General features: G+C 43.9%; 1 protein-coding gene across 3 annotated transcripts in view; it reads left to right on the top strand.

Moving 5' to 3' along the window:
• Nucleotides 1-610: 610 nt before the first annotated feature.
• The window catches only part of SLC7A8 (solute carrier family 7 member 8), a 60,133-nt gene continuing 42,756 nt past the window's right edge, over nucleotides 611-17,987 (top strand). For all 3 annotated transcript variants that reach the window (XR_012415586.1, XR_012415587.1, XM_005560844.4), the window contains exon 1: nucleotides 611-1,521. Coding sequence is in view for 1 of the 3 variants with exons in the window: in XM_005560844.4 (XP_005560901.3) it covers nucleotides 1,371-1,521 (151 nt within the window). In the remaining 2 variants the exon portion in view is untranslated. The remainder of the gene's footprint in view (nucleotides 1,522-17,987) is intronic.

Here is a 17,987-nt window from a genome sequence, read left to right as displayed (position 1 = left end):
GCTCACATGATCCTTCCCCCCTCAGCCTCCCAAAGCGCTGGGATTACAGGCGTGAGCCACCGCTCCTGGCGATTTTGTTTATTCTGTACTCTTAGTAGCTAACAATTACACTAAAAGAACCTTTTTCCCATTGTTAATTCCTTCCATTTCCCTCCCCCACCCGTCGATTCCGCCTGTTTTTAGGAAACTCGAAGATGTCTCTTCAACGTTCTCTCCTGTATTCTCAAATGATCTAGTCCTAAATATTTTAACACATTTGGCTAGTTTATTTCTGATGGCATTAAAAGTATCTGCACAACTGTTCCCTTATTTATAAAGCTCACAGATGCTGTATGACCTGTAACATTATACTAGCTAATGAGCTCTCCCGGAACAGTTGACGTGGAAGGAGTTTACTTCCACTTGATTGCAAGGAGAAAGATGGAGAAAGCGAGAGACGATTGCAAAAGGAAATAACTTAGTCCATTTTCTCAGTGCTGTTTGGGGGCTCTGTGCTAATACTTCAATTGCAGAGGAGGGAGGAGACGGGACTGAGGATGGAGGGGAGCAGAGGAGGTAGGGGCGGAGCCTCGGCGGGCGAATAAAACCCCTCGCTAAAGAGAAGCACGTTAGTGTGTGGAGAAGCCACTCTCCCGAAACCCAGAGGGATGGGGCCGGCTGTGCAGTAGAACGGGGATCGAAAAGAGGAAAACAAGCGCACGAAGAACAGCGAGAAAGAAGAGGACATCTGGGAAAGGCGGAAGCAGAAGACGGGGAAGGGAAAAGAAATCCATAGCAGGTGGAAACCAGATCTAGAGCAACACGGTCAGGGTCACAGTTTGTTTTTCTGGAAGAGAAGAAAGTACCTGAGGACTGCCCTTTTTTCCTACCGTTAATGAAAACTACTTTTGTCTTTATCATAAAAGAAAAAACTAAGGGGAGGTAAAGGCAATCTCCTGTTTTATTAGGGGGAGAGGTGAAGGGAAATCCAGGCTCTCTTTCTGAAGCTCTGGAATAAACCACTGCCTGGTGCACACAGCAGTTTGAACCATCCTGGTTTCTGAAGACACATCGTTTTCAGCAGAATTCCAGCCGGAGTCGCTGGCACAGTTCTATTTTTATATTTAAATGTATGTCTCCCCTGGCCTTTTTTTTTTTTTTTTTTAAAGCAACACTTTTCTTGTTTGTAAACACGAGTGACCAGAAAGTGTGAATACGGAGTAGGAATATTTTTCGTTTTCTCTTTTATCTGCTTGCCTTTTTTAGAGGGTAGGAGTGGTTCCTATTTCGGAAAAGGACGTTCTAATTCAAAGCTCTCTCCCAATATATTTACACGAATACGCATTTAGAAAGGAAGGCAGCTTTTGGAGGTTGCAATCCTACTGAGAAGGATGGAAGAAGGAGCCAGGCACCGAAACAACACCGAAAAGAAACACCCAGGTGGGGGCGAGTCGGACGCCAGCTCCGAGGCTGGTTCCGGAGGGGGCGGAGTAGCCCTGAAGAAAGAGATCGGATTGGTCAGTGCCTGTGGTATCATCGTAGGTGAGTTCCATTCCTTCCCGCCGACCCCTCCTCTCCCCTCTGGTGGTCCTCCTGTGAGATCTTAACCCTTCGAGAGCATTATTGTTCTTCCTATTCCTTAAAAAGGATTGTCAGTCACCTGAGCTGTAACCCATCTCCATTGGTCAAGTTTGAGAGGCATAGGAAATACATCATACATCTCTTCCTCCAAACCAGGCAAAGATTCTGCCCAGTGTTCATGGAAGGGAGCAAATCGTGGTCAGAAACCCGGCTGATGATTAGCATTGCCTGGGAACTCCTGAAAAATACAGCTCCTGGTCCCTACACTTGGAGGTTCTGGTTCAATAGGTTTAAGGTGGGACTGAGGAATCTGAACAAGTTTTTATGCAGCTATTCTCCCCAGGCTGAGGATGGGCTCTTAAGGCATATTTTGCAGTTTCATGTTAAATGAAACTATGGGATAGGTACTAAAAATAGCAACATTAATGCCCTGCCTTTTTATTTTAGCGTTTTCTGCCTTATGCAGCACTTCTACTGTGTGAAGTAGCTGTGACAGGGCTGTTATTCCCATTTCACAGATGGGGAAGTTATGGAAGAAAAGGGAACAGATTGTGCCTCTCGGTTAAATGGAGAATTTGCAGTTTCTCTAGTTGCCTGGTGGAGTCCACCTGTCTCTTAACAGCCACGGAGGACCTGGTGAGGCTCTTAGAGGGAATCAGGAGTAACTAGAATGTGTAGAATGTGGAGTTGAGGAGGAACTGATGGGTAAAATATGCGTCCTAGCTGGGAGGTGCTGAAGGTGGGGAACCTGGGTGGCCCCAACAGTGCCAGTGCAGGCCACTCAGACCCCCTGGCTGTACTTTGCAGGGCAAGGGTCCCAAATACAGCTTCATCTCTAGACAGCACATCCTCTTTCCAGAGAAGCCTTGGAGATGGATGGCAGGCAATAAGCTCACTATTCCTGCCCTCACTTCAGAGGGAGAGATCGTTCTGCTATCTTTGGTAGAGGGCTTCACTTTCTTCCCAGAAAAAGGAGTGCAGGACAGTCAGGCATAGATATGCTTCTTTGTCATCTCTCCAGAGTTCCTTTATGAAAGCTCACTGTGTCCGGGTGCCCCTGAACCAGTTTCTCTGGCTGACGCCATGTTCTATGCAATAGCTCAGAGATATTTTGGCATCTGAGCAATAGTGACACTGGAGAACACTCTTGAAGTCAAATAAAATCAGTACAGTATTCAGATAATCCTCTTCACCTCTACACCCGGAACTTCAGTGACCAAGCTCTCTTCAGTCTCTTTCTAAAATGAAATCCCATCCCCCCACCTCCTCCCACCCCCTGGAATCCTACTTTATGTGATTCTCTGATTCTGGGAAGTTTTCCAGGCCATCTACAGTTATAAGAAAGATAATGTTATAAGAAAAATTATAGTCATGATCTGAATCTCTCTTTACTTTTTCTCATGACCTTTTTTTTTTTTTTTGCCTCTCCTTCACTTTATCTCAAAAAAAAAAAAAAAAAAAAAAAAGAACAGCCAAGTATTCAGTATGTATAGCACATGCCAATTTAAGGTCTATAAATAGCCCAGAGCCTGATACCTCTTTCACCAATTTGACTGACAGAATTAAGCATTTTCTTCCCTCTGTGAAGGTTCTGACTTATACACAGATGTGCACGCCCACAGGCACACAAGCACAATTAAACATCCTTCTTCCTGCCTCAGCCTGGCTCACCCTTCCCAACATAGGTTCAGGTATTCAAGGGTAGAAGGTATTTTCCTCTATACTGATGTTTTTGTCTCTTCCTTTAACATCTTTTTCAAGACTATGAAGAAATGGGAGTGTTCAGATAAAATAAGTACAATTTCTATGGGTATATGTTACTGCTGATTTGTCCACAACCTTATGGATGGTACTTCAATGGGAGAATAATCTCAAAGCTCCCCATGGTGACATTGCAGTAACAAGAATGGCAACTCTGGTGTTCTGTGATGAAAAGAGATTCCAAATATGTGATTTTACAGAAATCGGGATATTTTTGCAAAGCATGAGAATCCTTGTAGAGTTAATAGGCACTATTCTACCCCAACTCAAGCTAGACACAAATTTCCCCTTTAAGATGATACAGGGGAAAAAATTCATTCTGCTTCCCCTCCTGCATGGCTGTTGAGTCGCAGATGTGCTGAGGAACTGCCCTTTCCTCTTCTGGAGAAGTTTCTCAGTGGATGATCGTGATTCAAGTGTTTTCAAGACCAAATGCAAAAATAGAAATGGCATTTTCTGTGTAGATTTCAGGGATCTGGTGTTCAATGTCAACACTGCAGGAAGAAAGAGAACTAAAAGGTAAAAAGAGGGCCGGGCATTGTGCCTCATGCCTGCAATCCCAGCACTTTGGAAGGCCGAGGCAGGCAGATCACGAGGTCAGGAGATCGAGACCATCCTGGCTAACACGTTGAAACCCCTTCTCTACTAAAAATACAAAAAATTAGTTGGGCATCGTGGCGCATGCCTATAGTCCCAGCTACTCAGGAGGCTGAGGCAGGAGAATCGCTTGAACCCAGGAGGCAGAGGTTGCAGTGAGCCACGGTTGCACCACTGCACTCCAGTCTGGCTGACAGAGCATGACTCCATCTCAAAAAACAAAAAAGGTCGAAAAGAGAAAGGAAATTTTCTAAGTGAATCAGGTGACGTGGTATGGAAAAGTAGCATTTGTCCCAAATCTTTCTTTCTTTTTTTGAGACAGGGTCTCACTGTGTTGCCTAGGCTGGAGTGCTGTGGTGGGCTGACTGCATTGCTGCAGCCTCAAACTCCTGGGGTCAAGCGATCCTTCCACCTCAGCTTTCTCAGTAGCTGCGACACAGGCATGCATCACCACACCTAGCTAATTTTACATTTTTTCTTGTAGAAACAGGGTCTCACTATATTGCCCAGGCTGCTCTCCGACTCCTGGGCTCAAGAAATCCTCCCACCTCAGCCTATCAGTGCTGGGATTACAGGCATGAGCCACCATGCTCGGCCCCAAATCTTTTTTATTTTTATTTTTTTCAGGGACTGTGTCAAAGGTACGTTTGCCCTAAATCTCTCTCTCTCATACCTAATTGACTTAGAGGGATAATTTAAACTACCTTTTTTTTTTTTTTTTTTTTTTTTTGAGACAGAGTCTCACTCTGTTGCCCAGGCAGAGTGCGGTGGTGCGACCTCAGCTCACTGCAACCTCCCAGGCTTGGAGTGCAGTGGCGTGATCTCAGCTCTCTGCAACTTCCGCCTCCCGGGTTCAAGCGATTCTCCTGCCTGAGTTTCCCAAGTAGCTGGGACTACAGGCGCGCACCACCACGCCCAGCTAGTTTTTTTTCATTTTTAGTAGAGATGGGTTTCACCGTGTTGGCGGGGCTGGTCTTGAACTCATGACCTCAGGTGATCCACCCGCCTCAGCCTCCCAAAGTGCTGGGGTTACAGAAGTGAACCACCACACCCAGCCTAAAGTACATGTTTTGTAAAATTTCATTCACAATCATCATGGATGATTGAAAGCAGGGATAACAGAATGGTAGGTGTTATGGAAATATACTATGAATTAATAGAAGACTCATGCCAGAGAGTTCCTTATAACCTGATTGGGAAGATGAGATGCATATGTACTAAACAGAGAACACTGAAAATTAATGACATGGTTTAGTTGTGTAAGAGCTGAAGGAGGGCAAAGTTAGGTGAATGGTGGGAAGCAAGGAGAGAGAAGTTCTTACTAAGAACTAGATTAAGAAGCATCTTGAAGGATTTGAGAAGATGAAGTAGGGGATTCTGGGAGTTTTCGTAGGTAAAAGCACAATGACTAAACTATTATTTCCTAGATCAAAGATTGTGTCCTTAAAAAAAAATTGAACTATGAGAAAAATTGAGCCAGATGTGGTGGTGGATACCTGTAGTCCCATCTACTTGATCATTTTAGCCCTGGAGTTTCAGGCCAGCCTGGGCAACAGAGCAAGACCTCATTTCCCTTTTTTTTTTGGAGACAAGATCTTACTCTGTTAACCAGGCTGGAGTACAGTGGTGCAATCATAGCTCACTGCAGTCTTGAAAGCAATTCTCCCACATCAGCCTCCGAAGTAGTTTAATAATTTTTAAAATTATTTTTAATTTTTTTTTGAGACAGGGTCTCCCTGTGTTGCCCAGGCTATCTCAAACTCCTGGGCTCAAGCAATCCCCCTGCCTTGGCCTCCCAAACTGTTGGGGTTATAGGTGTGAGCCACCGTGCCCAACAAAACCTTGCCTCTTAAAAAAAAAAAACAAGTGTCTTATATATTTCTGAATCTTTAGTGTTTAACAGAGTGCCTGCTAAGGAATACTTACTCAAAGGATTGTTGAATTTAACGGACTCTAGGACAAAAATATGAACAGGAAACATTTATCTGCAGGGCTGCTGGGAACCTGGCTTGAAAATCTTTAAGCTAGGAGTAGTTTGATCAACCTGGACAATTAGGTTGGCCCATTTTAATCTTTTTTTTGAGACGGAGTCTCTGTCACCTAGGCTGGAGTACGGTAGCTTCAACCTCCACCTCCCAGGTTCAAGCGATTTCCCGCCTCAGCCTCCCGAGTAGCTGGGACTGCAGGCATGCACCACCATGCCCGGCTAATTTTTTTTTTTTTTTTTAGTAGAGACGGGGTTTTGGGGTTTCCCTGTGTTAGCCAGGATGATCTCGATCTCCTGACCTCTTGATCCGCCCACCTCGGCCTCCCAAGGTGCTGGGATTACAGGCGTGAGCCACCGCGCCCGGCCTATTTTAATTTTTTAACATCACCCTTGCCCTAACCTAACCAGGCTTTTGCTCTCCATGTGCTTGGCTAAGGAAACCTGTTGGCAGCATATTAATTTAGATTTCACCATGCATGTGGAGTTCCCCGCAAAGCCGAAAGAGGGTGTGGAAGACAGCAAAGTTCATTTATTAATGATACCAAAGGTACTGTTAATGCTGTGTTTATTAAACACTTAGTATATGCCAGGTACTCATCCAATTATCTAACATACCTGAACTTATTTGTCATTCACAATAACTCATTTGGTAGACACTTTATTATCTCTTCCTCCAGACAGGAAATAGAGACTCAAAGGGGTAAGCAACTTTGCTGAAGATCACACAACTAAAAAATATTAGAGCTAGGATTCAAACCCAGAGCTTGTCTGAATTCTGAATCAAGCTCGTAAACATTATTCTTCACTATTTCTCTTTTTATCTCCTAAAGGAGCATTTTCTTTTAGAATCCGGACAGAGATCCTTATTCAGTTTTATAAATGAATGTTTATTGTATAGCAATTAATTTTGTGTTCCCAGTGAGGAAGTTCCCATTATATGGGAGAGCTGGGTATGGAAGAAAGTAATATTCCCGGTGCAATTGCAGGAAGATTTGGGTGAGCCTGAGGGGCATCTGGCCAGCACAGACCATGCTTACATTCATTCCTGCACGTGCACAACTTTCCTTTATGGACCAGTGTCCTTCCCAGCCATGTTAGAGGTGCCCACAGAGTTCTCGGCCGTTTAGGTACCTTATACCAGTCACATATCTAGGTATGTAACCAGCATCTATGTCTTGAAGGCATTAAAAGGAAAACCTTAAACAAATTAAATTTAACAGTGTTTAATTGAGCAAAGAACAATTTGTGAATCAGGCAGCCTCTTGAACTAGAACTGGTTCAGAGTTTCTGGGGCAGTCTCATGGTCGAAGATTTATGGGCAGAAAAAGGCAAGTGACATACAGGAAATGGAAGTAAGGTACAGAAACAGCTGGATTGGTTACAGCTCTACGTTTGCCTTATTTGAACATGGGTTGGACAGTTGGCTGCCTTTGATTGGCTGAAACTCAGTTAATGGTACAAAAGTAGGTTACAGTCTATTTACACATCCAGTTAGGTTACGTTTCACTACCTATGGAGAAAACTTTAAGTGGAATTTAAAATATGTATGGAGGCAGCTTTAAGCTAAACTTAACAAAGGTGAAAAAGCTGGTTGGAGAGCTGTAATAATAAATCAAAAAAGTATACAATATCAGACCATTTTGTTTTCAGCACAATTTATGTTTATAGGGGATCTTGGTATATTTGCTACGGAACAATACTGGATGCAGATCTAGCTACTAGACCACTATCTCCCAACTAACATGACTTTTTAAAATAGTATTTATTGAGCTCTTACTAAATGCCAATTCTTTTTTTTTTTTTTTTTTTTTTAAACAGAGTCTCGCTCTGTCACCCAGGCCGGAGTGCAGTGGTGCAATCTCAGCTCACTGTAACCTCCCGCTCCCAGGTTCAAGTGATTCTTCTGCCTCAGCCTCCCAAGTAGCTGGAATTACAGGCGTGAGCTACCATGCTCAGCTAATTTTTGTATTTTTAGTGAAGACAGGATTTCACCATGTTAGCCAGGCTAGTCTCAAACTCCTGACCTCAAGTGATCCGCCCGCCTTGGTCTCCCAAAGTGCTGGGATTATAGGGGTGAGCCACCGCGCCCTGCCTAAATGCCAATTTCTGAGTTATAAGCTCTTTACATATATTATTTTATTCAATCTTCACAACAATCCTAAGAAAGTACTTATTATAATTACCTGTATGTTAAAAATGGGGAAATTGAGTCACAGAGCTGGTAGCTAATTTTCCTAGGGTCACACCACTGATAACTGCGATGACTCCATAGCCAAAACACTTAACTATTTCCCATTTCTAATTGGTAACCAAGACAGGAGGAGGCTGATGTGTATTGCATGGTGGGGCAGTTGGCCATGGAGGAAGACAACCCTGAGACTGGAGTCCAGAAAGACCATGAATGTCTGATACTGAAAAAATTGGGGCAAAAAAACTTTAAGGGTTTCTGTCAACAGAGAAATGTGGCTATGGGTATAACCTGTACTGAAATGGCTCTGGGCTGACTTGGAAAATTTTCAAGTATGAAAGATCTCACACCCATGTGGTCTATACCATTTTAGAAGATTTTGCATTTTAGTCTCGAATATGATGTATGAGCTTCTAATCCCAAAAATGTCTACTGGATATTAACCAGAGGGAGGGAGTGTGAAAACTGCTTCTTGAGTTTGTATTTCAACAACAAAAAAAAGAAAAACAAATATACACACACAAAACATGGAGGGATTAGGATATGGTTCATTCAGGATGAAAATGTGATTAAAACTCTCATTGTTCTCAAATAAAATTCTGGGACAGGAGCCACTAGGAGGTATTTCAAAACAAACACATCTTGGTGAGTAGGGAAAGGCTATACACCCAGCAATGTAATAATAAGTAGCTACCATTCACTGAGCACTTACTATGCACCAGATTTATAGTGCCCGATTAGTACTTTAGAAGTGTTCTCATCTAATCCCACACAATAACTACTGTTATAGAAGTGAAAGGTTCAAATAGGTAAGTAACTGGGTGATGGTAGAACCTAGATTCCCACCCAGGTCACTAAACTCTGAAGCACCTGGGCTTAACTAAAATGCTCCTCAGTCTGGAGTGCAAGGTGTCTGGGACCAGGGATCCTGTTGGATGCTTCCTGCCTCCAGGAACCAGAGAGCTCAAGGAGTAATTTGATTGAATCTGCTGTTGTCAGGGCGATAATACATTCCCTCAAAGAGCAGAGTTACACAGAATGACTTACTAGCAGGAGATGCTTAGAGTCAGGGAAAGAAAGTAGGAATGTGGCAGGTAAAAAACTATGTCCAAGAGACACACTAGACAGCCATTTTAAACAACCACAGTTAAAAACACCCCGTATCTGCCAGGTGCGGTGGTTCATACCTGTAATCCCAGCACTTTGGGAGGCCGAGGTGGCTGGATCACATGAGGTCAGGAGCTCGGGACCAGCCTGGCCAACATGGTGAAACCCCCTCTCTACTAAAAGTACAAAAATTAGCCAACTGTGGTGGCAAGTGCCTGTAGTCCCAGCTCCTTGGAAGGCTGAGGCACGAGAATCGCTTAAATCAGGAGGTGGAGGTTGCAGTGAGTCAAGTTGCACTACTGCTCACTCCAGGACTCTGCCTCAAAACAACAAACAAACAAACAAAAAACACCACTGTACCCAAATCAAATAACCTTCTCAGAGAGGCCAGCACCATATATACACTTTTCTGAGTTAAGTGGGGTAGAGGTGTGGGGTATCTTGGCTGGGGCTTCTCAAGTTGCCAGGCGACCGAGGTTTTCTGTCTTTCTGATGAGTAATCCAGCAGCACAGCTGCCTTCAAAGAAATGCCTCAGGAATTTCTGTTGTCGTTTTATTGATATTGTAGGAGAGGGAGATGGATCTAGAAAAGCAGGCAAGTGCAAATGATCCCAGGAGTATATCCCAAACTACAGAAAACGAGAGCCATTCAGGAACCCAGGGGGCTAGAAACTGTTCCTTTCCAATGTTGAACTCCCTGCTGAGCACACAGAGCATGGAGGACCATGCCTTCTTTCCCCTCCCAGAGCATGTCTACAGAGCAGGCTGCCAGATCCCTTCTCCCTGGATATCTGGAAATGGCAAACTGCAGGCTACTCTCTGCGGTGGGAGTGGGAGCAACTGGACATAGGATTCAGAATTATTCCATATTTTAACAAACACTCACTGAGCACACTATATTTTAGGCCTTGTCCTGAGCACTGGTGAATTTTATTTCTAGACGGCAAAATAATCCCTCAAGTCTATTTTAAGCTGTTTTATTTATAGAATGAGTGAAGTTTGAGCTGAAAACCTTTATTGATCACATCTCATCCCTCATCTTTGTCACAGTCACATGTCTTCTCATTGGTTTGCTCCCTGCTTTAAATATCCTCAGCATTAGCAGTGACGTTACTTCTGAGGAGAAGGTTTCACAGTGTCTGAAGATGGACCAGGCAACCTCACACTCAACTGCACATTGCAAAAGCAGATTACTCAGACAGAGTACCACTGCTGCAGAATTATTACTTTTCTCATCTGTCTGTCTGTTTTAAAGGTGCTTGTTTGTACATTTAGGAAATGCACAAATACTTCAGCTGCTTTTTAAGAGTACAGTTCTGCAGAGAGTGTTTAGTAAGCAGCTGATAAAGACAGGTCAGGTTGACCTAAGGTGATATTTGGACCCTGATACTGAAAGCAGAAAGTTTAATGTGAATTTTTCCATGATTTGCATCAGCATGCCATAGAATGGGAAGAACCACTGATTAGAAAAAGATGGGCTTTAGAGATAGTCTTAAGTTTGCAAACCGCTTCCCTATTTACAATCTTCGTAACCTTGAGCAAGCTAATTATCAGTTTACTTAGCTGTGCAATGGAAATTTGTTGTGGAGTACTTAAACAAAGCTGGCTGAGTCGGGTGGCACATACCTGTAATTCCAGCACTTTGGGAGGCTGAGATGGGAGGATCACTCAGATCCAGGAGTTCAAGACCAGCCTGGGCAACACAGTGGGATCCTGCCTCTACAAAATATTTAAAAATTAGCCGGGTAGGGTGGCACACGCCTGTGGTCCCAGCACTAAGGAGGCTGAGGTGGGAGGATTGCTTGAGCTCCAGAGGCAGAGGTCGCAGTGAGCTGTGATCATGCCACTGCACTCCAGCCTGGGTGACAGAGTGAGAACTTGTCTCAGAAAAAAAAAAAAAAAAAAGGAAAAATTTAAAAAATAAAACAAAGCCCTTGCACTCCTTTAACTCAAGGAGAGAAATAAATTAATATTTATTGGAAAATGCCATAGTGCATCAGTATGCTGTACAATGGGGGGAACCATTGATGATTAGTGGTTCCCACCTTCAACTCACATCCTCAATAATTTTGGTTCTGAAATTTGAATTGGACTGATCCAGTGAGAAGACTGACCATTTCAGTCCAAGTCTGATCTGCTTAGCAACCAGCTGGTTGCTTTTCCTTTTTTCTTTGCTGAGCTGAGTCTACTCACTCATCAGCATCAGTCTGACACTTCCCTTTTCCAGGAAGACTTTTCTGAACAGCCCATGCCAGTGATTTTTTTTTTCCACACATTAAAATCTTGTCATGTATTGCAATAGCCCTCACACAGCTTCTGCTCTGCGTGGTGGTATCAGCTCTGTGTCTGTGCACACGTGTCTTCCCTTTCCACACAGTTCCTTGAAACCAGGCGCCGTGTCTCACTTTCACATCCTATAACCTAGTACATGGTGCGTATTGAATAATAGCAGTCAGTCAAAAACAAATCATCATTCAAGATTGCCTCACAACAATGTGCATATACTTAACACTGCTAAACTATAGACTTAAAAATGGTTAAGATGGTAAATTTTATGTGTTTTTACCACAATGAAAATTTTGTTCTGTTTAAAAATGAGTTATTCCCATGAATAATACATTTTTGTGCTTAGCTTAAAAAAAAAAAAAATCATCCAGGCTCAAATTTGAAAGGGATTAGAGCTCAACCAAAAGGTAACAGTGCTGAGGTTGAGAAGCCTTGTTCTACCTTCAAACTTCAATGAAGCCCAGATACTTTGTTGTGGGAGGCTGTCCTGTCTATTGTAGGATGTTTAGCAGCATTACCCGCCTCTACACACCAGGTGCTGGTAGCTCTCCCACCCTCATTGTGACAACCAAAAGTGTCTCCAGATACGGCCAATTGCCTTCTTGAGGTGGTAGACAAAGTTGTTCTCAGTTGAAAACCACCGAGGAAGACAAAGCCTCTCACTGTAGATGCCTGCCTCCCCAGTTGGGCCGGGAATGCTGGAGGCAAGATGTGGGTCCTTCATGGGCTTATTTGAGGGCTCAACACTCAGCTCCCCACCACCCCCAGGCTACGATGCCTGTCTTTCAGTAACTGGTAGTTGGCTCCATTCGTTTCATTAGAAGTCCGTGTGTGAACAAGTGCTTCCCCATTACCTTCCAAAACAAGCATGTACAGAGTGGGCGCTCAATAAATACCTTTTGAGATGTGATTACCTGCTGTCCGCCCACCTGCGGCATCTAAAAATTACACCTAGACCAGCAGACAAATGACTCAGAGAATGTTTCACAGTCCTGGCTGTACAGTACTGTTTTGGAGCCAAGCCTCCAAAGCAAGTCCATTGAATTCTTCTAGGACTGGTCTCTGTCCCTACTGCTACAAATCCTAGCCATTCCTTACATTTGTTAGCATTTCACAAATTGTAAAGTGCCTCACATATAGGCTCTCCCTTGATTCCCCACAACAACCCTGTTGAGGTAGGCAGGGCAGGAACAATTACTCCTATTCTGCAGATGAAGGGAGTGATTTTCACAAAAATTCAGGTCACATAGCAAAGCAAGAACAAAGTTTCTCCTCCAGCTCTGAGTCTAGTGCCCTTTCCATGTTTTCAATAAGGAATCCAGAACAGCAGAGTTCTGCAGCGCCTTCCACATCTCAGTCTGCAGAAGATGTTGACTCCTCAGGGCATGTGTCAGAGTCTTGACCTGCTACCACCCCTGAGGAGCTGTTTGTACAGTCCTGATGGGAAAGTGTAAACAGGGTGAGAGGCATGGTGAGCTTCCAGGCCTGGCGTGAAGATCAAAGCCTGGGCCCCACATGCCAGACCTGCTTTCACGCTGTTCCCTTAGTCCTGAAAAGCTCTGAGATCCTCTCAGCCACTTTGTGGAAGAAACACAAAGCAGGATCACCTAGCTTTCTCTGGACATCATGGAAATGGCCAAAACCTCCAAGCCCCGGGAGAAGGCTGTAGCTAGATTTCAAGGCTAGCATGAGTAAGGAAGGCCAAAGCCTTTTGGATCTGAGGGTCTGTTGAGCGTCAGAAGTCTGTAATTCTATGCCTTAGGAAATTCTCTGATGGCTGTAACATTCTAGTGTGGACAAGCCTAGATGTGAGTAATGCTTTAATGGGAGTCACATGGATATTGGTCTACAGATGGGGGAGTTAGTGATTATTCACGGCAAATGTGGGTTTTCTCAATTCCGGCAATTTTTCTAGTGAAGACTTGCCCATTGAGACAACGTGGCTCCTTTTTAATGAAATGGTTTGCTTGGTTTTTCTTTGACAGAACAAGCCAAACTGGGTTTCATTGTCCAGGCATCCTAGAATTCATTCTTCACTAAAGAAGATCTGTGTGATAAGATGACTACTTTATTAGTTGGGGGGGATAGAAGCAGGACTAAAACTCTAACCTTGAGTACCTCAGCAATACCGGATAGATGTGCATCTCATTCTAAGTGGCTTTACAGACGAAGAGTCTAAGCTAAAACATTGGAGGAAAAAACCCACAGTGATCAACTTTCTTGCTGTATCTCATCAAGAAACGTTTGTTGGCCGGGCGGGATGGCTTATGCCTATAATCTCAGCACTTTAGGAAGCCAAGGCAGGAGGATCACTTGAGGCCGGGAGTTCGAGACCAGCCTGGGCAACATAGTGAGACCCCCCCCCCTTCTCCGCCTAAAAAAAAAATTAGCTGGGTGTAGTGGCACACACCTATAGTCCTAGCTACTCGGGAGGTTGAAACAGGAGGATCACTTGATCCCAGGGGTTTGAGGCTGCAGTGAGTATGATCACACCACTGCACTCCAGCTTGGGTGAAAGAGTGGTGAGACCCACGGCCAAGCACGTAATCCCAGCACTTTGGGAGGCCAAGGCAGGTGGATCACCTGAGGTCAGGAGTTTGAGACCAGCTTGTCCAACATGGTGAAACCCCATTTCTACTAATAATACAAAAATTAGCCTGGCATAGTGGCGCACACCTGTAATTCCAGCTACTCAGGAGGCTGAGGCAGGAGAATCACTTGAACCCATGAGGCGGAGGTTGCAGTGAGCTGAGATCGTGCCACTGCACTTCAGCCTGGGTGACAGAGTGAGACTCTGTCTCAAAAAAAAGAATGAAAGAGAGAGAGACAGAGAGAGAAAGAGAAGGAAGGAAGGAAGGAAGGAAGGAAGGAAGGAAGGAAGGAAGGAAGGAAGGAAGGAAGGAAGGAAGGAAAAAGGAAAGAAAAGAGAAGGAAAGAAAGGTTCATAGTCAAAGTAGAAAAGCCTTTTCCCAGTTCGTCTTTTTCAAAGCCACTCCGGAAAAGTCTCACTTAGACAGTGTCCAAGTTGAAAAGCCCAACTGTTAAAGTGTCTGTTGTGCAGTTTCCAGAGGGTAGGCAACATGGAATCATGGAGGAAAGCCTGGACCACGAGTCCAAGGACTTAGCTTCTCATCCAGGTCTTGCCACTTATACAGTGCATGACTTTGATAAAGTCCCTTCACCTCTCTGAGCCTCAGTTTTTGCGATGGTAAAATAGGAATGATACAACCTGCCCTGTGCACCTAAGCAAGTAGTTAGGAGACCAAGTAAGGTAGTGGATATCAATGTTTTATAAGTCCCCATTGAAGGTGGTACTGCAATAGAAGGAATGAATCAGATCTGTGTTCCAACTCTTTAATAAGTTGCTCCTGTGAACCATGCCCATTGCCTATAAAGTACAGCATGGAAGACTGACCCTAGTGTATTAGGAAGACCTTTTATTTTCAGGGAAAAGCTGGAGGCTGTGACAGAAGATTTAGGTTCCAGTCCAGCTACAACGAACTTACCCTATGATTTAGGCAAATAACTGCCTTTCTAGGTCTCAGTTTCTTCATCCATAAAATAGGGATAATAATACCGCCCTCATTTTCCCCACTTGAAAAACAGGAATAATAGTTGTCCTACTTTCTTCCCCTATAAATTGGAGATGGTAGGCTAGGCGCAGTGACTCATGCCTGTAATCCCAGCACTTTGGGAAGTCAAGGAGAGTGGATCACTTGAGGTCAGGAGTTCGAGACCAGCCTGGCCAACGTGGTGAAACCCCATCTCTACTAAAAATAAAAAAATTAGTCAGGTGTGGTGGCACACGCCTGTAATCCCAGCTACTCGGGAGGTTGAGGCATGAGAATCACTTGAACCCGGGAGGCAGAGGTTGCAGTGAGCTGAGAAAGTGCCACTGAACTCCAGCCTAGGTGACAGAGCGAGACTCCATCTCAAAGTAAATAAGTAAATAAATAGGAGATGGTAATAATAGTCTACTTTCCTTAGCAATGAAATAAGTGGGTTGCTTTACTCATTTGCCTGCAGTATATGCTTAACATTCTCACAGGATTTGGATGTTCCAAAGAAATAGGAATACTAAATTGCTCTGTAGAGAGGCACAAACGGTGTCAGATATCATTTATTAATTAAACATTATGGAGTGTCTACTAGGGGACACTTCACAGATAAGGGAAAGCAGCATAGTTCTTGCTTTCATGGTGCTTACAGTCTATTGGAGGAGATGAATATCAGATAGATAATCACACTAAAGATTGGATAGAAGTAGTAGACCCTACTGTTGAGTAAACGTAACATCAATTTTCTTTCCACTCTAGAACATATTTCTGCTGTGAGTGACATTCTTTCCCCTGCAGACGTCCCAGAGGCTGCTAAGTGAAGGAAGTGTTCTCGACTTCTGGTTTGCTAGGGGGTGATTTCTTAGAATCAGAGACACTAATTTTTTTCCTATTCCCTAGCACTTAATTTACACTAGTGTAGCTCAATATTTTTTAGCTTTTATCTTTGTAATTTTATTTATTTATTTATTTATTTATTTGAGACAGGGTCTTGCTCTGTCACTAGAGTGCAGTGGTATACTCACAGCTCACTGCAGCCTCGCCCTCCCACCTCAGCCTCCCTAGTAGCTGGGACTATAGGTGCATGCCACCAGTCTGGCTAATTTAAAAAAAAAATTTTTTTTTTTAGAGATAGGATCTCCCTATATCACCCAGGCTGGTCTTGAACTCCTGGGATCAAGTGATCCTCCTGCCTCAGCCTCCCAAAGTGCTGGGATTACAGGCATGAGCCACCAATGCCTGGCCTATCTTTGTAATTTTAATTTGGTCAAAATGAAGGTTTTGGGGAGAGAAACCCAATTTTTTGAAGTGAGGACTCTTATTCCAATGCCAATCTACTGTAACCCTCGCAATCGCTCTGGCAGCTCTCTGCTAGCGTTCTTAAAGGTTGGGGCCTCCAAGAAGAAGTGAAGGCAAGAAGTGGGCAGTTAGTGTTGCACATCCCACCTTCCAGTGGCTCCTGTGGCCTAGAACAAGGGAAAGAGCACACACACTCGAAATGTCAGAGTGAAAACAGAAGAGAAGCACTTACTGATCCCTGCTGCAGTGTTTGTTTTCTACAAACCCTTAGTGGAACATTGACCCTCTTCATTCCTGAGAAGATCAGATCTATTAAATAACACCCATCGTCATTTTCCCTCTTGCAACAGCCATTCATGGCTCTAAGAAGCACCTAGCTATACACTCCTCCCTTTTCAGTACCTTAAAGACCAAAGTCAAACCTTGTTTTTCTGCTGCTATTGATTGTTTTTCTAACCCCTTGACCTGGTTTTATAACCCTAGTTCTATTGCTTTCATCTTGGCTGGCTTTGAAATGCCCTATAGATCGCTCTTTTGATAATTTCCTGCTAGGCAAGGAATTTACTATCGTCTTTCACCACTATTAGCAAACCTGTCTCTAGATCTGTCATTTCCCAGCACTTGATGTCTTTCAGGGAACAGCAGTTTGGCAGGCAAAGAATCATTTGACAGGGGGAACGTGTCCTAAATCCTGGAATACTACAAGCAGGTCTTTTAGTCTCTACTAACCTAGTACTTCTGAACAGACCATATGGGGACTGTCTGAGAGAGGAGGCTGAAAGATGTCCTGTTGTCCTATTGTAGAACTTTACATAAACCTACAAGAAGAGGAGAAGTCTGTAAGGATTGGTGGCACTCAGAATCTCCTTTTTCTATCTTCTCTTTGCCTGATAGTTATATCACTAATTTGATGATGAGGAATTATTTTTCTTAGTTTCATTTCTATAAGCAGCCCCTTTCTGTTGCGAAAGACTGTTAGCACCAAAATTAGGAAGACATATTTGAGACAAATATGTGCTTCCTTTTCATCTGTATCTAACTTCAGCCTGTGCCCCCTGATTCTATATTTCAGTCTCAGGGCTAGATTGAGGTTGTGTTATGGTTGAGATCTGAGCGTCAGTTTTTGAAAGCTGAGCATAGGATTTACAATCTCCATCTCACTGGTTCCAGACCACTACAGAGAGATCGTGGAGGCTTGAGATGTCCTTAGAACACAGTCAAATCCAGCTGACCTCAGGGTACTCTAGCTCTGCCTTTCCACCTGGATCCATTTGGTCTCTGCTCCTTTCCTTAGGCATTTAGTGGTGCAGCTGGGCAGAGCATGAAGCAGCACTTTCAAAGCACCCACCCAATGGACCTTGATGATCTATTTTATCACAAGAAGTGGACATGGGAACAGTTGGGAAGAAGCATGTCAGGAACAGCCTCCACACTCCTGTTCCTCCTCTGCATAACACACACAACCCAGCAGCCAGCCATTCAATACTGGCTGTGGGCCTCACCTCTCAGGAGAAAGCCAGCCCCTGCACACAAGCAGAAGTGGATTAGTGGAAAGAGCGCTGGATTAAGTATCAGGAGACTGACTTCTAGATCCAATTTTACCCATCAGTAGCTGTGGAATTTGGAGAAAGCCACTTAACCCCTC

This window comes from Macaca fascicularis, chromosome 7 (assembly GCF_037993035.2).
Source record: "Macaca fascicularis isolate 582-1 chromosome 7, T2T-MFA8v1.1".
NCBI lineage: Eukaryota > Metazoa > Chordata > Mammalia > Primates > Cercopithecidae > Macaca > Macaca fascicularis.
The sequence above is the reverse complement of the archived record's forward strand: the minus strand, read 5'-3'. Positions and strand labels throughout refer to the sequence as shown.